We start from the raw sequence: 21,276 nt of genomic DNA, 5'->3' as shown, positions 1-21,276 counted from the left end.
AGTAAAGAGGAGGAAGACTTCACACCACTCTCACACACACGTTTGGATCACAGTAAGGTCAGAAGCTTACACACTTCCCCTTATCATTACCGACCTACTCCCGCCCGCAGGATAATTTTCCAAAACTCACAGCACGCGGTTGTTGCTTTTCCTGGTGACTTTGATGCTAAATGGCTGTTTCGAGACCTCCACTTGGTAGTTCAAGGAAGAAGCAGCAGTTCCGGTGAAGGACCGCACGTGCTCATGGGGCACCTCATACCTGCCCTTGGTTGAGTCAGTCAGCTGCGCAGAGAGATGAATAGAAACAAACTCCAAATGAGAACTTATCTGTCTTTCAAAACTGTCAGCAGCCTTTTCAAAACCAGTGCTTCCTATGTAGATGGTCCTGGAAATTAGACACTCATCAATCTAGCATTACGTCTAAAGGAATGTGCTTGTTATATTGCCAGCTTTATATGTATGTCTGTTGGGCATATGTTAGTCTTTAAGTAGAGATACACTGTGATTCTGAAGACTGTCTCTAGAAAATGCAAAGCAGTGGTAATATTTTGATCCCTTTTACAATTCTCACAGTATCTAAAACAAATGAGTGGAAACTGGAAATTCATTGGCAAACTGTATGTATTGAGGAAGTCACCACATAGCAAGAAGGCTATCAAAGGCCTTGACAAACAAAGGCCACATGACTACACCAGGGAGTGACACTTCCTTTAGCAAAATATTCTTCGTTGCAGGAACTGCAGTTGTGAGGTATAAGAGTCCCTTTAAAGGATTTTTAAAAAACAAACTACAACCTTAAAGTGGAAGCGGTTTGGCGTCTGGTACTCCGCTGTGAGCAGGATGTTTTCGATGTTGTTTCCAAACAGCGATGGAGAAGGCAAGTTTTTCAACTGGGCTGTGAATCCTATCATGTAGAGGAGAAAGGGTTTTCAGAGATGGTGCTGTACATTTGCAAATAGTGGCCACATAAAATTAAAATTCAAGTCAAAGGGGCAAATAAAAACCTTTATCTTCCAAAGAAGGGAAGATATAGATACATATCCCCTCGTACACACATCTCATCGTGGACTGTACCCTGAAGGTAATACTGTTAGTATTGTATCCAAAACTACACAACCCTCTTCTATAAGATCTGAGTGAAAACACAACCCCAAACTGCTAACTCATGCTACATGATCAGGACTCATCCCATGTGGATCACACAGCTTTATGTTCTCAGTTGCTATTCCTTCTCAGTTATGTACTCAGTACATTACAGAGCATCTTGTACACTAACGTCATCTCCTCGGTTAAACAGAACTTGGACAGAGAGTTAAGGCCTTGAAGAGTCCCACCCTTTCTTTACACTAGGAGCCTTACCACAGTGGTGCCCACTGTCATCCTCACCCCAAAATGCTCATCACGATGCTCTTTTGTTTGGGGGTTGGAAGCATATTAGCCCACGAAGGTTGACATTAACTAGGTGACTTCTGAAGCATGTTTATAAAACTGCAACAGCTTCTATTTCATAAAAATTTCACTAGAATAGGGTTGAAAGAAATCTTGGAGATTATTATTTTCTTATTCCACACCTTAAAAATAATGAACTTGGTAACCAAAATAAACATAATAATTATTTAATTTGTTTAAATTTAATTTGTTTCTGAGTTTCACAGACATTTAATTTTATCATTAAACTTTCAGATAACTTGCACTGTTTCTACCTCTAACTAGTGGAAGGCAGCATCCCAGAACTTGAAGCTATAAACCCACCTGTTGATACAGAAATGGTATTTTATACATTAGCATCTGTTATCCTAACAGATGAAGCTGTTAGGAGATGATAGCAAAGCACTGACTTCAGATTTCTGGAACAAATTGCTGAATTCGTGACAAAGTCATGAAGTGCACGAAAGTGAAGACAGATCTTTGCATGTGCAGTGTGGTTGTTTAGCGTGGGATTTTCATTGAACTCCTAGCAGTGGGAGTAAGAGTTTCCCTGACTCTTTTGCCTGTTCTTGGAACCCTTTCCCTCCTGCTGGTTGCCTTGTCCCGCCTTGGTATAAGGATTCACATCTAGTCTTATTGTTACTTAGTATGCCAAGTTTGGTTGATTTCACTGGAAGGTCTGTTCTCTTCTGAAGGGAAACAGAAGATCAGTGATCTAGGGGAGAAGGGAGTGAAGAGAGACTGGGAGGAAAGGAGAGAGGGGATGTATTGTATGAGAGAAGAATAAAGAAAAATAAAATAAAATTTTTTACACAAAAAGAAAGAAAATACATAAATATTTATATATAAAAAATGAAGCCAGAAACAGAACACTGTCTGTGTATTTCTGAGGCAGAGGAATTACTGCTTGATGACAAAATAGGATCTAACCACTGATAAGAGCTATGCCCATTTCTGTCACATATATAGCGTGACAACAGGACAGTCCATACTCTGTGCTACTGCAGGCATCGTCTAGGATGGAGCCTAGCCTCCAAGTCTGGGGCTCCACCTTCAGCCTACCTGTACTTGTAAGCACAGGATCACTCTCCACTTGGTAGCCATGATCCTTGGAATAGTAGCAACGTACATTAGCAGCTCCCTGAAGATCCCAGCAGCAGCCACGCTGGTCACATGTGTCCTGAAACAGAGGTTAGACTATTAACTCCATTTAGTTCATTGCATTTGAGGAAATACATATTAGTGCATTTGAGATTGTGATATCGGCAATTCACTTGTAAAAATGAGACTTGACACCAAGAGGCAGAACTTCTCCAGTTCTCCTTGTCAGCACTCTTCTTAAGAAGTGGAGTAGGAAACATAATGTATGTCTCACACACCAAAGCTGATATATATCCCTTAAAATTCTAAACCATAATATATGTATATTACCAGCATTCAAAAATTATAAATGGAGCCTCATGCATATTATCTATGAATTAGAAAATGACAGAAACAGACTCTCTTCAGATACTTTCAACTCAAACCAGTCTTGATTTGACTTTATTTGTTGTTTATTTATTTGTGTACAGTGTGGTGTGTCAGCATTTCTTTGGGATCTCTGTGTATAAACTAAAGATACTCAGAACAGCAAATGCAGAAGCAGAATGCAAGGTATAAAGACAGGACAGATCGTGTCTAAGGGTGTCCCCAGGTCTACCTCCTTGGAACATTCAGAAGGACTAGGTGGAAAGACCATACTACTTTTTAAAGGCTTGAGGAAGAATTCTGTTAAGTCTATACATTACACAACTGTATATATGTTACACACATGTGACTATGTGTGTGTGTATGTATGTATGTATATAAAATCTCAACTCCCCCAAAGGCAGAAAGTAATCTTTCCTTGACAAACCAAATAGGGTATAATTTTGCCTTAAGTAAGATGCCTGCCTATATCACAATTGATGTCTGAATCTAATTTTAGAGAAGCATTCAGAATAAACATTAAACAGTGCAGAGAAATCTTCCCTTGTATGAGTGGGCTTGGGGCTAGTGTCTCCCAGCTAGTAGGAAACAGTGGGGTGGCACTCGCAAGATTAGACCACAGGCAGAAGGTAGCCTTTGTCTCCCTCATTCTCTTTCGCTTTCTCTACTGGAGCACCTACTATGGAAAAAGCAAGCTGTTATATCATGGAAGGGGCCACATAGTGAGGAACTTGAGGCAGGGTTCTCAGTCCAACTCCACAGAGCAGAGTCATGAAAATAACCCACATGGGTACGCTAAAAGCATCAATGTGCTCTCAGAAGACTCCATAAGGGTGGGTTCTGAGAATCACAAAGGTGCGGTTACCCAATCAAACCAAAGTCAACCAGACTTTCAGTAGAGAAAGCAAGAGAAAGCAGACTTGTTCCTGTAAGCCATTATCTTTGGGCTAATTTGTTGCATAGCAATAGATGAGTAATATATCCTGTCATCCCGCCTTACAGATATGGAACTCAAAGTCCATAGCATGAAGGGCTACAGATGTGAAGCCCTGCTAAGGACTTCGTAACAATTGAGAAATCAAAACCACAAACTGTCTGTTCCTTTCTTCCTGTGTTCTGAGTACCGCGAGACATGGGATAATGAAAATATGTCAATGTCTGGCGGGTGGCAAGGGAAAAAATGACGAGATGTATGAACAAATGCGTTTAGATGAATGCTAATTTTTATAATGCTGGCCAATATAAATATCTGTTATTCAAAATACTTAGAACAAGAATAAGAAACGGTTTGAATTTTGATTCTTTTTAGATTTTTTCATATATTTATATGATAAAATTTTTTTAGAATAGAACCCTCTAAACACAGAGTTCACCTGTTTTTATATGTAATACATAACCTGAAGATGAAATACTTTTTGGATCTCCTCCCCCACCCCATTTTTTTTACAATACTGGCGTTAAACCTAGAACTTCCTGCATACTAGGCGAGCACTCTACCACCCAACTACAACTCCAGGGTTTGTAAAATAGGCTTAAATAATTTTCCCCATGAAACAATGTTTCATTGTAGGAAGTTTTCCATGCAGCATCACATCAGTACTCAACACCTTTTAGATTTCAGAGCACCCAGGTCTTGGATTTCTAAGGTAGCATGCCCAATCTGTTTTGAACATGAAAATAAAATGGTGTCTATGGGGTTAATCTTCCTGTGGGACCATTTTACTGTGATCTAAACTTTAATCCACGGTTGTGACGTTGTTCAAAACTCACTCAGCTAATGCCTCCGGTTGCAGAGAAAAAAGGAAAAGGTGCTGGGAAGAACTTTAAGTGGGGTGGCTTTTATGTGTAACCAGAGTTTAATAATTTTTTTTTTCACTGAACTGTAAAGAACAAAGATCAGAGAGGCAAAAGTAGTGAGAGCATAATCGGTCTCTGTTGGTCAACTCAGAAATACTGGCTACCGCTGCGGTGGAGCTGAGCAGTAGTAAGAAGTGAGAGGAGAGAGAAGGCAAGGTTCACAGGGAAGGCATGGGACACCTAGGAACGACTGCAAGGGAACGCTATCACGCCAGAACAGAGACATGGAAGGACAAAGGCACACGGAAAGAAAGCAGACTTCAGGCACAAAACACCAAGTTCAACATGAGGATTAAAGTTTAACAGACACTGCCCAAACAGTATAGAATGTGTAACTACTAATACGGCAGGGAGGGGAAACCAGGTTAGGTAGGAACCTTCGGTCCCAGTAAGGGAAAGAAGGAGCCAGAGAGCGAGACACAATCAGGAAGAAGAAATCCTTAGGAAAAGCAGTCCTGCCAGCTATGATGTGGCTTGACTACTTAGAGACATCGTGATGGGGGCTGGTGCTATGGCTCAGCATGCCCACAGCCCTCGCTTCAGTCCCTGGCACCCTGTTCCAGGCACTGTCACCTATGCTTATAATCCCAGCACTAGGGTGATGAACTAGAAAAATCAGAAAACCAAGGCCATCCTCAGCTACAGAGAATTCAAAGCCACGCCATGCTGGATGCATCAGACACTGCCTCAACAATAAATACATGCTGTAAACAAAGGCACAAGACTTGCAAATGTGTTGAACATTTTCTCTTCTATGTGGAATTAATGGGGAAACGGACATGAAATGAAAGGAAACTCTTTAAGATGTGAAGTGGGGAGGACACAAGAGGAAGAAGACTGAGACTATATACCCAGGAAAATGCCGCTATGAAGCCCTGGGCTTTGTGCAATTAATGTGCTAAACAGGAAAAGAAATGTAATTATAGTTAGAGAAACAAATAAGTAGAAACTCCCTATAGCAGACACAGCTAAAATTTAAGCTCACACAGTCCCTGAAGACAAGCAAGTGAAAAGAATGGTGTGTAAAAGACAGTATTCATATCAGACAAGGCTCCCCAAACTCAGTACTGGAGGTACAGTCTCCCCGCTGATACGAAGCCTGCAGTCCACACAGAACAAATCAAAGGCCAGATATGACACATAGCCAAGAAAGAAGAATCAAAATATGTGGGGAAAAATACTTCAAATCCCTGAATGAAACTGAGAGACAGCACATAATGGATAATTTTCAAGGCACACTCCTGAGTAACTAGGAGGAAATGTAGAAAAAAATGTAAAGCCGTTTTACTTTTTAACACAAGAGACATATATTCACTCCCAAGTATTCACAAGTTTTTACATCAAAGAATTTGACCAAACTTGGATCAGAGTATTTTAAACAAGGGCATCTGTATTGAAAACAGTTTCTTTTTTTTTCCTTATCATTATCCCTTAAGCCACAGAGCGTAACAGTTCTTTACCTACACTTAAATTAGAATAGACATCTCAAATTATCTCAAAATGGCTAGAAGTGTAAGTATAGCAGTATACATGGACACATGGAGGTGCTCTATAAATGGCCCGCTAATTTATACAAGGCATTCAGCATCTGTAGGCTGTTCATCCATGGGGTCCTGGGTAAGTGTAATTAGGCTTTATCACCAACTCACAGATGACTGAATGCACAGATGCAGAGAAACCAAATCCTGAAACTCCCGTTTTAAAATAAAATCAATATCTACTCTGCCCAGCTCTTACCTGTCTTGACATTTAAGAGTGATAGAATTCAGAACCTGGAAACAACCTAGATGTCCCTGAAAGAAGTCAGAACCTGGAAATAACCTAGATGTCCCTCAACCTAAAAATGGATAATGAAATGTGGTACATTTACACAATAGAGTACTACTCAGTGGTAAAAAGTAATGACATCTTGAAATTTGCTGACAAATGGAAGGATCTCAAGAAAAAAAAAAACATATTGAGTGAGGTAACCCAGATCCAGAAAGACAAATATAATATGTACTCACTCATAAGCGGCTTTTAGATATAAAGCAAAGAAAAAATAGGCTACAATCCACAACCCCAGAGAACCTAGACAACAAAGATGACCCTAACAGAGACATACGTGGATCTAATCTACCTGAGAAGTAGAAAAAGACAAGATCTCCTAGGTAAATTGGGGGTCATGGGAGAGGGTAGAAGGGAAGAGGAGAGGAAGAGAGGGGAGTGGAGAAAATGTATAGCACAATAAAAATAATAAAAAGTTAATAAAAAGAGAAAAGAGTGATAGAAGAGGAGAAATAAAGAAGTATTTCATTTAACAAGTTGACTGGAAAGAAAAAGTAAAACTAGAACATAATGTCAGTATTGACAGAAAGAGGTGGAGGTTGCTCTTCCCATTGAGTCTGACTGGCCTGTGACCACACGATGCTGTTCCTGAGCCTGGCTAGTAAGAAGACAGGCAGGTTTGTCCCCCATCTCTTGCAGCCCTGAGTTTTCATAATAGAAATTCAATTTCCCTACCCGATGAAGAGACCTCTAAGAGTCTCTGCGCCCTCATGAAGGGGGAAATGTACTCAAGCAGAAACATCCTCACAGCTGTTTTGGTCAAGGTGCCAGATACATGGGTGAACCCATCTTGAATCTCTTCACCAGCACAGATCAGTCACCAGGATAAGCCAGTAAGTTACCATAGCCAGCAGCACTCAGAATAGAAGAGATCAAGTCAAACCCTGCATGGGTCTCTACTCCATAAAATCATGAATGGCAATATGATCACTGTAATTTTGTATCACAAAATAATCCAGGCATAGCCACATGCACCAATGACTCCAGTGCTCTGGAGACAGATAACAGGACTGGGCTGTGTTGGTTACAGACCTGGTTTCAGGTTCAATGAGAGAACCTGTCTCCAGGGAATAAAGTGAGGTTGGTAGAACAGAGTCTGACATCCTCTCCTGGCATCCATACATATGCACCACACACAAGATTACCTAAACAGAGAGGCCGTGGTCTAAGAAAGCAGGGTGCAAAACAATGTTAGTGAGTCTTTTATGTTAAAAAGCAACCACCCCAGAGTTTGAGGGCTGCCAATGAGATGATGTTAAGATGTGGAACCCCTTAACAGCAGTGATCAAAAATGGATGTCTCTATCTCATGAATGGGATTCAATGCCTTTTCTGTTCTCTCCCTGTGAGGATGCAGCAAAGGGACTTGCATCAGTGTGACTATGAACTTCCCAGCATCTGGAACTATGAGAAGTAAATTTCTGTTTATCATAATTTACTCAGTCTTGAGTATTCTGTTACAGCAACACAAAATTTATGAAGACAGTGATATTCAGTCAAACCCAGAATCTGTGTTAGTCAGAGGGTTCACAGTAATCCAGCGCTTCACTGAATAGCTATGTCATTGAGCTAAGGGGAATAGTAGCCCAAGGTAACCTCAGGTCAGTGCGCTACCGTTATGGGCTTCACATTGAAGACACTAAATATTTCTAGAGCTAGGACAATCTGATGTTGTGAGCAAAGCCATGGAATGAGTAAATCTCCATAAAGAGCAGAAGTGTCCCGTTTTCTAGCCAAAGCGGGAATTTTAGAAGTTAAAGTACTCAATAATAAAGGAATCCAAATTAATCTGTACTCCCCAAAACAGTCACTGGTCATTTGCATGCCCAGCAACCTTGCAAAAAAGTAAAAATAAACAAACAAATTCAATCCTGGGCCAGAGGGATGGCTCAACAGGTAAAAGCGCTTTCTGTCAAGTCTGACAACCTGAGTTCAATCCTTAGGCCCCACATGTTAGAAGGAGAGAACCAATTCTTAGAAGCTGCCTCCACATGTACACAGAAGCACATGAACACACAGACACTTACACACATAAAATAAGTAAACAAACGTCCAATGAAATAAATAAAATTAATCTTGAATGATGGAAATATGTTAACTATAGACTATTTTAATATATGTGCATCTTGAGTAAGATATTAAAGGTTAACATGGCCACTCTATTCCATGTTATGGAAGATCTGATAGCAGGTATTTTTAATATTTATTTATTTGTTGTGTATACAGCATTATGCCTATATGTATGCCTGCAGGCCAGAAGAAGTTTCGAGGTCTCATTATAGATGGTTCTGAGGCACCCACGTGGTTGATGGGAATTGAACTCAGGATCTCTGAAAGATCAACCAGTGCTCTTAACCTCTGAGCCATCTTTCCAGTGCCTGATAAGCAAATTTTAAAGAAATACACCTTCTCTTCTAGTCCACGATTCAGACTTTCAAGTCTCCAAATCAGATTATAAGGTATTTTCAGAGAACATGACCTTTGAAATCATAATTTTAAAGTTTTTAAGCAATAGGGGGAGGGAGAGGTAGGGTATGAATTTGGTAGGGAGATATGGGAGATCCAAAAAGAGTTGGAGCGAGGAATAAATATGAAAACTATAGATGTATGAAATTTTCAAAGGTAAGAGAATACATCTTAAAAGCTGTTCATAATCCCAGAGGTTAATGGTGTTTAATGATCACTGCTTAGTGACTATGTTTATCTGAACACACTGTCTCACTAACTGATAAGGATTTGAAATAGCAGGCAAAGAAGCGTGACATCTTTTTCCACGTTCCAGTTTCTTATCAGTGTATTTACATGATCAAGTTTTATGACTTATCAACAAAGACAGTATGTTTTGCTGATAGAATAATGAGCCTCCACCTAAAAATTACTCTGGGTGTGCACAACATCAGCGCATAGCCATTAGTTGGTTCAAGGAAGAGCCATGAGCTACAAGGTCCCAGAAAGAGACTTGAGGTTGGGTCATGTTCAGATATGGGATGTGCATTGGAGAAGTAGCGCCCTTGTCTGGGTTCTTAGTCTGCTGCTGCTTTGAGGAACTCTGGCTGGACAGTACTAGTGTATATTCTATAAAATATAAAAACATTTCTGAATATTGAAAGTTAGACTTTCTAATATCATAAGATTATCACCACTGTTTATGGAAAATTCATGTCAATTGCTTTCAGATTAATCATCTATAATAGTGATTTAGAGTATGCAGCTTATGTTAAGCATGTAAATTTGTTCTCCCATGTGATCACAAAATCTCTAACCCTAAAAAATTAAAGTGTTTAAATTTATTATTTAATATCCTTTTCCTAAGCTAAATATCTGGACTTGAGCTAAATATTTCTGTTCTCTGCCATAAATAAAATCTGGAACTGGGGATAAAAGGCTCACAAGAGGGGGAGAAAGATGTTCTGTTTTATAAATGATGGCCTTGAAATCCATGTCAAGATCTCCTTCTTAAACCTGCACATGGATTACTAAGGTATAAGAAGGTTAAACGGTCTGCAATAATAGGACAAATTATTTGAACTTGACCTGATACTGATAAAAGTAGCAGTGTTGGGTATGTGCAGCTTTAATGCATGAGTGAGCAGAGGAGAGAAGAAATAATTCAGAGGAGATTCAAGGAGGTCCCTGGAGGAATGGAAGTCTAGCCGTGGTGCTGGGACCGGAAATACGATGTTAAAGGAAGGCAGCCATAAAATGACTCATCTTGACGTTCTGCTAATCTCATAGACCAGGGTCATGCTCAGCCATCACCAGAAAAGCTTCCTCCTTCAATAGATGAAAGTAAGCTCAGAGAACCAGCTGGACAAGGTTCAGAAAATGAGAGAGCTTGGAACACTCAGTTCTCAGGGAATGTGTCCATCAGTTCCCTTCCCTCGGGGCTCAGGGAACCCTGAGGAAGAGAAAGCAGAAAGAGTGTAAGAGCCATAGGGTGCACAACACCACGAAAACAGGCCTTCAAAACACAGCAAGACCAATGCATATGTGAACTCACAGAGACTGTGGCAGCATGCACAGGGCTTGCACAAACCTGGACCTGATTGGGTCCTCACTGCTGAGAAGGGAAGTGGACACATGCCCCCATCCTTAACCCAGAAGCTCTTTCCAATTGATAATCACTCACAAATGAAGAATTCATTTTCTCCAATGGAGTCGCACTGGGTATGCAAACTACTCTTCAGGGCAGACCCCATTTCCAGCAGAAGACACCAACATAAAAAGAACTCTATGGCGTTTTAGAGGTTCTTTGTTTCAAAATGCTTTCAGGGGGACTTTTTCCCCTTACATAAATATCATGATTCTAGTTTTGTATGATTCTAGCTTTTATGGGATTTCTATATATGTGAATGTGTGTGTCTCTGTATCTACATGTGTTTCTTAAGCTTTTTTTCTTCACTCTTTCTTTTTCCTGAGTGTGTTTGTTTGTTTGTTTTACCCTATTCTGGTTTGTTTCTTCTTATTTTTTCTACTTTTATTTTATTGCCATTTAGATGCTTAGTAAGAGAGAGAAAGAAATGTTGTGGATTTGGCTTGGTGGGATAGTATGGAGATTCTGGGAGGAGTTGGGAGAAGAGAAACTATAATTAGAATATATTGTATTTTCAAACATTATTTTTTAATAAAAATATATCCTAACCAAAGAAAGGAGTTAAAGGAAAGGAATATATTATGAAATTCTCAAAAAATAAATGACTCTTTGTAAAAGATTCTAAGAGTCTAGTCTCTTCAAAATAAAATTTTAAATAGGTATATATTACTATATTATATACATGTATGCACATGTAACAAAATCAATAAGAAATTAAAAAACGAAACAAATTTTTAAAATTCTCCTAAAATAACTCAGAGTTGTCCCCAGTCCTAGACACAGATATCCACCACCCCACCCCACCCCCACCCTGTTAAGAGCAAGAAATAAGGCTTGGACTGATGGCACACGCCTTTAATCCCAGCACTTGGTAGGCAAAAGCACGTGAATCTCTGTCTGGTCTACACAGACAGGCTGCCTACACAGAGAAACCCTGTCTCCAAAAAAACCCAAAATAATAAATAATAATAAATAACAATAATTATAAGATTAAATAAATAAATAGTAAGTAACAGGAGCTGGGGAGATGGCTGAGTAGATAAAGCACCAGTGCTTTTGCAGAGGACCCAGCTGTTCAGTCCCCAGCACCCACATAGCAGGCTAACAACCATCTTCAACTCTACTCCCGGGGACTCCAAGGCTGACTTCTGACTTCCCAGGGCATCATCAGGCATGTACATAACACACACACACACACAGATACAGCAAAACACTATACACATAAAATAAATCTTAGAAGCACACTTTTAAAAAGAGCAGGGAACAATTGTATTTACAACCAGAAATCATCTTCAGAGACATTTATAATGTTAATTTTCTTGTCCTAAGACAGAGGAAATGAGAGGGATAAAATTAAACCGCAATGGCCTCAGCAAGGGAACCTTCCTCTCAGTGTGTCGTCGGAGTTCATCACTGTTTCCTATCCACCTCCATGCAACCCTTTAACACATCTATCATCCGTACGTTCAGACCCTCAGCAATAACATAGACCACTAGATCAATAGTCAGCACACAGGTCACAAAGCAACTGTACCACCTAAGCTCAGAAACAACTTCTGTGAGAAAACAGATCACTGAATGTGGCAGTATTTCCCTCCAGCTGTGCCAAGGAGACACAAGGCAACAGATGAACATAAAGACCACAAGGCTAGTCAGATGGCTGCATCATGTTGGAAAATCTAGCGGTCACTTTCTAAACAGCACCTTGATTGGAGAGAATTATAATAAAGTATTAAAACAGCAGGATGAAACATTCCTGTGGCACTGACGACATTTGAAATTCAACGATATCCTGCAGCTTGATGAAATACGGTAAGGGTAACACAGTGGAAAAAATGATCTGCTTCTGGGAGCTACGTGGTACACTCATGTCCTAGAATAATAGGAAACTAACAAATTATTTGATTTAAGTCAATTTTCTTCAAGCCCAGTGCAAAAAGAAAAAAAAATACGTTGCTTTGGCAAAACACATCTAGACCACAGCTGTCCATTCCACAACAAAGTGCATACGGACAGACAGGACTCAGTCATCAAGCTCCGACTTACGCTGACGTCTTGGCAGTCTTCCCTGGACACTCTTGCTTTCTCTGGGCTGTGCAGAATGGTTCAGTTCAATATTCTAGGCCCCCAGCCCCACCAGCGCAGCTTTAATCACTGCTTCCACCTTGAAATCATCTTCAGTTCCACGGGGACAACACAGGAGTTTAAGTGCCTGCTACAGGTCTCGTTCTTTCTCTCTGTCCATCAAACCCTTCCTTACTTCTCTTTAGTTTCAGGCCCATACCTAAGATGCTTTTCTTCATTCTCCCTTCTGTGTTCTCCTTTCTCAGAGTCTCTCATTCTCTTCTTCCTTTTTCATCACTATTACCTACCTTTCCTCAGCCCCAATGGCTGTTGCTAGCTATAACTTCTGAGTCCTGCTCTGCCCTCCAAGATCTCCTCTTTTCCTCATATTTACTTTCTTACAACATTGTTCTCCTTGCCTTCCACCAAGAGACCCCAGCCATATTCCTGTTTACAAAGTCTATGCAACAATAAAGCACTCCTGGAAAGGTAGAATAGATGGCTATCAAAAGTTGGTCCATAAAACATCACGTGATTTCTGGTTCACATTTTATTTCTCGGGTACATTTATGGTTTTAGTTATTTATTTTTGCTTACTTTATGAGATAAACAAAAGGACCGTTGTGATTTCCTCACCCTCCATTGACACACCCACTGCAATTACATCCCATCCTCTCATTAATAGCAATCCACGAGGGCCCAGGAGTGGAGGCAGTGACTTTCTAGAACATCACAGACTGCTCCAGCACTGTGAGAACAGAGTGACTGTCACACGTGTCCAAGAAACACATGCCACCAACATCCACTGATACCAATCTATTGTTTCACTTGGGTGGACTTCGCTCGGGAGGCTGCACTATGCTTTCATTTAGATATAATTTGATTCTCGGAATGTAAATGACATATCTCTTGCAATAATGGCTTTGTTATCATAATACTCTCTCCGATTTGCATAAGCTGGGGACCTAGAAATGCTGTACTAAAGTGCCACGCCCCTGCAAGCCCTTTACTCTGGTATTGATTACCTTCTTCCTTCTAAAGTTCACTCTTGAAACTTTGTCCTTATGTCAAGTCATGCTTTCTGCACATGCATAATTTTTTTGTAGACCCCAGATAACCTTTTGGTATGACATAAAGCCAGCAAGAAGAGAGGTGGTCAAAGCTGAGGACGGCCATCAAGTGTAGCCTTGTGAAAAAAGACAAACACACTTTCACTAAGTCTAAAACCTTACAAGGAACACACTTACACTAAAATCATGGCCATTTCTTTCTCTGAGAAAACTTGCTGAACCTGGCAACCGAGGCTTTATTCTAGTTCTTCTTCCCTTGATGCTACATGACCATACAAACATGGATGTAGTTTAAGTTATGTGAGCTACTAATGCTGACACACACACACACACACACACACACACACACACACAACTTTCTGTGAAATGGAGAAGAAAAAAAAGAAGAGGAAGAAGAGGAGGAGGGGAAAAAGAAGGAGGCCAACAAAGAGAAGAAATATGAAGAAGAGACGAAGCTGCACCTTGTAGGAATGATTAACTGAAAACAAGATGCACAGCACTCACCTTGTCAGGGGTCTTGTCAGGAATACAGCTTATCCGTTCCTCTTCACTTAGCACTGGGCAGTTGGGAGGACTGAGAGTGGTGGGAGGGCTGAGAGTGGTGGGAGGGCTGAGAGTGGTTCTTGTGGTTGTAGGCTCTGGAGTGCTAGTTGTGTCAGAATCTAGGAGAGTCATATCACAAAAGCAGACACAAAATAATTGGAATTATATATGACCAGGCATTCAGGAGGACCAGGATTCTCTGCACTTCCAACGCTGTTGATTCCTCTCCTGACTGCTCTCTAGTTCCATGTGTTTAAAATTCTGCATTCTTACTTCATAGCACCTTGTTTTGTTCTTGCTAACTGTATTTACCTCTGTGTATACCAACATCATCTCCTTCTTTGGTTGAGGTTCCCTGAATTATGGAACATACAAGACAAATTACCCCATCATTAGAAGCTTGCAAAACTGAACACCAACTTGGCTTTAGGCTATGTCAGTAAATCATATCCTGACAGTCAAATCAGGTCAAAACCTGTCTCTATAAATGAAGTATTGCTGGAACACGAATACACTCATTTATTGGTAACTACTCTATGTTGCCATGGCAATGGTATACTTGATCATAGAAACCATCTAAGCCAGTCAATCTAAAGACTGACTGAAGGTCAAAGGACAGCCTGAATGACTCAGTCTTATCTTTCCATCACATGACTTTTAGAGATTGACCTCAAATAATCAGGCTTGGTGAAAGTGCTTTTTACTACTAAACCATCATCTCACTGGCTCTGACAATCTAATACTTAATCTCTGCCCCTTTAGAAGAGTCTGCGGACCTCTGCGGGAGCTATACACAGAGAAAACCCAGTAAACATGCCGTCTTTTTTTTAATTTATTTATTTATTAAGGATTTCTGCCTCCTCCCCGCCACCGCCTCCCATTTCCCTCCCCCTCCCCCGATCAAGTCCCCCTCCCTCATCTGCTTGAAGAGCAATCAGGGTTCCCTGACCTGTGGGAAGTCCAAGGACCACCCACCTCCATCCAGGACTAGTAAGGTGAGCATCCAAACTGCCTAGGCTCCCACAAAGCCAGTACGTGCAGTAGGATCAAAAACCCTCTGCCTTGGTTCTTGAGTTCTCAGTATTCCTCATTGTCCGCTATGTTCAGCTAGTCCGGATTTAGCACAGAAATTTCAATTCTGTTTTCTTGGGCAACAGTCCCTTAGAACACTTCCAGACGGTGGCATTCTTTTGTAAGTATACATGCCAAGTGACAAAAGGCAAGCCTAGAAACTAACCCAGGGCTAGAAAACTGATTTCTAATATAAAGATCAGTAAAACAGAAAGGGCATTGCTATTCCACACTGAAATAGGGAAGAAGTTTTATTTACAGTACTATCTTAATAAACAATGACATTGCAACAAGAAAATGTTGCTGCTAGTTGTTTTTCTTTGCACAGGGGTTTCCAGTTCGAAAACGATGCATTAAACAAATTGTGGTTGGTCTCACTTCTGCATGAGGCTTTAGCTCCCTCTTCAGAATCGCGAAACTATAATACTTAATGAGCTTTGAGATTCTTATCTTATTTTCTGTAAAAAGCAAAAATTGATGTAGCTGGGTGTTGAGTAGAATGGACAAAAAGTGGTTTGACAGTAGTCACAGGCTGGCTCTTGACAGCCTGGTCCCACAGGAAGTGATTCCTGTGTGAGGCAGACAGGGAAGCCTGGATCATTCAGCACACCCTGGCCCATCTTTTGAGATATATCATCTCAAAAATCTTTCGATAAAAAGAACGTGAGTAGGTTTGTAAGAATCAAATTGGGGCTTTAAATAGTTGAATTGATATATAGTAAATATATACACATATTTCCTTTTACACAGCACGTTGTTCATTATCATTATTAACAGAACTATATTTTATAACATTCAGAAAATACATTTCTAAGCCAACTGTGGAGCTAGATCCAGTGTACTAATGAAATGTGGAAATGAAAGTTCCAGAATTTAAACCTACTATCTATTGGCCTGCCGTGGTTTATAGATAGTCAGTAAGATACCTACAATCCGCAGACATTCACATCTGCATTCATACCTACATGAAGCAATAGAAAGGCTTGACTTCGCTAGCATAGGCGGTGAGTTTGCTCTGATTTGGGAGAGACTCAGAGTCACTCGTTACCATTTGATGGAGTAGAATTGGCTAGGAGCACAATTAGAACCACAGCAACGATGAACAACACGAGCAGCAGGACAATGAGTACAAGCTCCAACTTGCTGAACTTTTTAAACCTTCGGATTGCCATCTGAAAAGAGAGAGAACAGTTTTAAATTTAAAATGGGTTTAATTATAACTAGAAATTTTTAATCCCAAAACTCAAATGTATGTAAAACTTTCTACCACCTAAATTTTCAAACAAAATAAAACAAAACCCAGTTCCTGAACAACTTCCTTTTAGCGTTATTCCTATTTAGTTGCTGCCCTGATCCCACACCGCTATGAGGCAAATCTCAAACTGCATCTATCTTAACCTGAAAATATTACATTTTATCTTCAAAACACAAGAAACCTTACAAAGCAACCAGCAAAACACTAATTATGGCACCCATGTATTTTTACAATGACTCCTTACTGTAAATAAGAAATGCCTAACCAAGGTTGAAATTCACCTTTAATAAATTCTTCAAATGACTTTTATAATTTTTAAAATAAATTTTCATAAATGTTGGGTCTCCCAAAGATGAAAGTGAGATGTATATGTTGTCGTTAGTTTATATCTGAGTCCCTCTAACCAATGTATATGTTGTCGTTAGTTTATATCTGAGTCACTCTAACCAAAAGGGCCTGTTACGTAGACAGGTAATACAGTTTGGGTGTCATTAATTGGATTCTCCTCATGCTAGCTAATTGATAGGATCCAACATTTCCTCAGATTTAGTGTTTATGGTTTTAGCAGCAAAGGAGCATAGATGGCAAGGCATCTTTACCAGGAAACATAAAATCTAATTTTCTGTCTTGTGGTACGAGTAGCCACTGGCATTTCCAAGATATATTGTTCCATTAAGAAAGATAAAATAGGGTACTGCAATTCTTTAATCTGTTAATTGCTAGAAGAAATATTTCTTGAGTCAGAACTATAACTTTATCTACAACTTGCGTCAGAAGCATGCACTTCCCAAAGGGATAATGGGTTCAACGTTTAATTCCTTTATTTTCTTCTCATCAAAACCTTGTTTTCCTGACATCTTTCAAAGGAGACTGAATATGCTTCTAATCATTTTCATAAACTGGTAGATTTAAACACATATAACTCTTAACAATCCATTGATAACATCAATTCTCATGTTTTCCCATCTTTACCCAGAAGGAGCCTCTTCAAGTTGATATACTCTTAAGAATCTTTTATAGTATTCTTCCTTTCTGGCACAATGCGGTATCCCTGGTTCCTCTTACCCTTCCCCTACCCTGATCTGTAATTACATATCAACCAGGAGCCTCTGTTCCTTCTAAAGGGGGCAATATTTAGGAAGAACGGAGCTGATGAAATTCTAACCTGAGAATTTAGAATTATAGGGCTTCATGCATCACTTGGGTAGTGGTCACTTTCTAAGGAGGTCATCTGATGAGTCCCTGAGGATTTGTGAGCTTAATTTATTCTAGATTTATTTTATTTTCTATGTATGAATGCTTTGCTTGCACACATATATGTGCACCGTGTGTGTGTGTGTGTGTGTGTGTGTGTGTGTGTGTGTGTGTGTGTGTGATACCTGTAAAAGTCAGAAGAAGGTTGCAGATCCCCTGGAAAATTGGTTGTGAGCTACCATATGGATGCCAAGAATCTTACCCAGGTCCTTTGCAAGAATAACAATTGCTCTTAACTGCTGAGCTATATCTGTGGCCCCAGGAATTGTTATTTTGAAAGTACAGAAATTATACATTTAGTTCCAGGTATGATTTGACTATGTACATCCATCTGAAATCCCATGATGCGACCTAACATGCAATGGTAATGAAAGACAGTATCTTTGAGGGAGGGGTTGTGGTGAGGGGTTTGGGTGACAGACAGCTCTGCTGCACACTGTGAAGCTCTGTTCTTAGCAGCATGCTCCGATGTGACTTTCTTATCTTCTTTTTTATTTTATTTAAATAACTTTTTTCATTTATTTTACTTTTTGTTGGTTTTTTTTTTGTTGTTGTTGTTATTTTGTTTTGTTTTTTGATTCTTTTGAGACAGGGTTTCACTGTAGTTTTAGAGCCTGTCCTGGAACTAGCTCTTGCAAACTAAGCTGGCCTTGAACTCACAGAGATCCGCCTGGCTTTACATTCCTAATGTTGGGATTAAAGGCATACGCTACTACGACCCGGCTCATTTATTTTACGTGCCGACCAGTTTCCCTTCTCTCTTCCCATCCCCTTCCCTATTCCATCCTTCTCCTTCCCCATCCACTCCTCCTCCACCTCCACCATTGGGCCTCAACTTGCTGTGCCATCCTTCTTATCTTCTAAGTGTTTTATGGCCCTGTTATCCGAGATACACACAGTAAAGAAGACCCGTGAGCAGTGGCCTTGCTCACTCAAGGCCACTCTCCTTCCTCACCACCCCCCCACCTTTTCAGCCTTGCTCACTCAAGGCCACTCTCCTTCCTCACCACCACCCCCTTTTCAGCCTTGCTCACTCAAGGCCACTCTCCTTCCTCACCACCCCCCTTTTCAGCCTGACTTATAAACTATGCACTATTTACTCCAAGAGAGTATGTCCTATCTTTTCCCTCAGAGTTTGAGAAATAATCCTGAAATGTAGTTCCTGTCTCTTCATTCTCAGCTCCATCAATGTATTCTCATATACCCTCTCCTCAATCAGAAACATTTGTAGATCAGATGAAAAGAGGATTTGCTTTTCATATACTGGTAAGAGAACACAATGAGTATAGTTGACTCTTACTATAGAAAAGGAGGCAGAGCTGAAAGCCCTTCTGTCTGGCAGGCCACCTTTGTGTTTTTCTACAATGACGTACCCTGACTCTAGTGATCCCAATTATTATGTACAATACCTCACATTAGCTAAAGCTTTACAAAAAAATCCCATAGCAGTTGACTTTCCTGTAGAATTCCACAAAGGAATAGTAATATTTACTATAATTAAATTAGCTAATAAGGCAAAAGGAGATCATATGTTCACTGTAGGAGGGGGGTATTAGGGTGACATTCCAAGTAACCAGGGCTCTTTCTCTTTGGTGACCGCTTACAGTTGTGATGTGGAGGATTATTCTTTATTCTATTAGTTTAAACTCTAATGTCACACGCTATGAAGGAACATCTCCACATCCAGTCAAACTGTACCCACCATGATCTCCATGATATCTTGGCAAAGATTTGGTTAGACCCATAAACCAGAAATTCCAGTTGCGCTCATTTATCCCATCAATCCAATTCCATCATGACAACAACATGTCTGTCCAGAAGGAGGGCACTGATCCATGAAACAAGCTAAAATTTGATCGTATGTAAAATCATCATGATAAAGTGAGCTTTAAGCTCATGAATCCTATGACATCCTTCTGGCCTGACCCTTTGAAGCTGGGTTGCACTTACTATAGCAGAATATGATAGAAGCCTGGCTTTCAAGGCCAGGTTACAAATGGAATTGTAACTTCCTCCTGCTCTGTTGCTTGGATCTATACTAAAGAAACTGGCTGCCAGTTTCTTCATATAAATCATTGAAGTAGACCTACAGAGATTTCAGACAGCTAACATGAAATGGGGGTTTCCTGCCTTGAATCACCTTGAAAATGGTCCCTCCACCCCAAATAATATACGAGGTTCATGTCTCAGCCTGAACCTCATGAATGACCAGCCCTCCACCATATTTCTCACCTAGAGAGGTAATAACTTTTTATCTTTTAAGCAGAAATGTTTAGAGTAACTTGCTACCTAACAATAACCAAATGCAGACAAATAAATGTGACCTTTAAATAAAATATCATTGATGTTTTTTGAGTTTTCTTGATTCTTGGCAAACATCTATTTTTTGCTTCACATATTTAAATGTAGTAACTGTTCTAAAGAGCCATAATATGCATTTTCCAGATACTATAAGAAAAAATACTTTCTTAAGCTTATACTGTCTTAATATCTTTCTAGTATTACCTGATGGGTTTTATTTTCATTTTCTGCATTAGTGGGACCTTGAAGGTGACACACACTAAGTCAATTAGTAATGTAATTCAAGGAAAACTAAGATTAGGCAAGACTCCATAAAAGTAAGGCAGAGGAGAGGAAATGAATGCCAATGGACAATAAAGATGTAGGAGTGGCCGAGAGGATGAGCTGGGTTGTACTCCCAGAATGGGAGAAGACACCATGAGGATGGAAGAAGATATTATGAAGATGAGAACAAGAAGAACCTTGCCTTCTTGGAGTTTCAGCCGGAAAAGGGGGTCTTTTAAAAATGTTTTAACAATGTTCGTGATTTTTAGCTTTCCTTCTTCTTTCTTTCTTTCTTTCTTTCCTTCCTTCCTTTCTTCCTCCCTTTCTTTTTTCTTTCTTTTTTCTTTTCTTTTTTTCTTCTGGGACACAGTGGTAATGCAAAAAGAGATACAAAAAGGAAAATACTGCCCAATGTTTGTCCATATGAATCAGAATATTAATTTGATGAGCCAAGAACACGCACTTGGCTTCTGCAGAAAGAGGTGATTTCACTTGGAAATCCCTGGTAGCTGACTGAGGTTATTCATCTGGGAAAGAGAACAGAAGCGATGGTCAGGGGTTCGCTAAGATCCTAACTGCCATCAGAGATACTCTATCCAGTAACTGATGGAAGCAGAGGCAGAGATCTACAGACAAGCCCTGAGCTGAGCTCAGAGAGTCTTGAGAGGAGGGGGGAAAGGAAGGAGGAGTGACTGTGTGAGCCAGGTGGGTCATGATTGCAAAAACCCAGAGACAGCTGACCTGAGCTCATGAGATCTCATGGACACTGGACCAATGGTCAGG

The 21,276-nt window shown here is 40.1% G+C and overlaps 1 protein-coding gene across 1 annotated transcript in view; it reads right to left on the bottom strand.

Moving 5' to 3' along the window:
• Mgam (maltase-glucoamylase) overlaps nt 1-16,591 on the bottom strand; it is a 142,818-nt gene extending 126,227 nt beyond the window's left edge. Inside the window, exons 1-6 of the mRNA XM_041634954.1 lie at nt 16,468-16,591; nt 15,586-15,591; nt 14,310-14,467; nt 2,491-2,608; nt 795-904; nt 131-282 (exon numbers count right to left, since the gene is read on the bottom strand). Of these exons, the coding sequence (XP_041490888.1) occupies nt 131-282; nt 795-904; nt 2,491-2,608; nt 14,310-14,467; nt 15,586-15,591; nt 16,468-16,591 (668 nt within the window). The remainder of the gene's footprint in view (nt 1-130; nt 283-794; nt 905-2,490; nt 2,609-14,309; nt 14,468-15,585; nt 15,592-16,467) is intronic.
• Between the last annotated feature and the right edge of the window lie 4,685 nt (nt 16,592-21,276).

Source organism: Microtus oregoni, unplaced genomic scaffold (genome assembly GCF_018167655.1).
Source record: "Microtus oregoni isolate MIOR12 unplaced genomic scaffold, Mior012 000046F_ref0000063, whole genome shotgun sequence".
Taxonomy (NCBI): domain Eukaryota; kingdom Metazoa; phylum Chordata; class Mammalia; order Rodentia; family Cricetidae; genus Microtus; species Microtus oregoni.
This window is presented reverse-complemented; position numbering and strand designations above follow the sequence as displayed.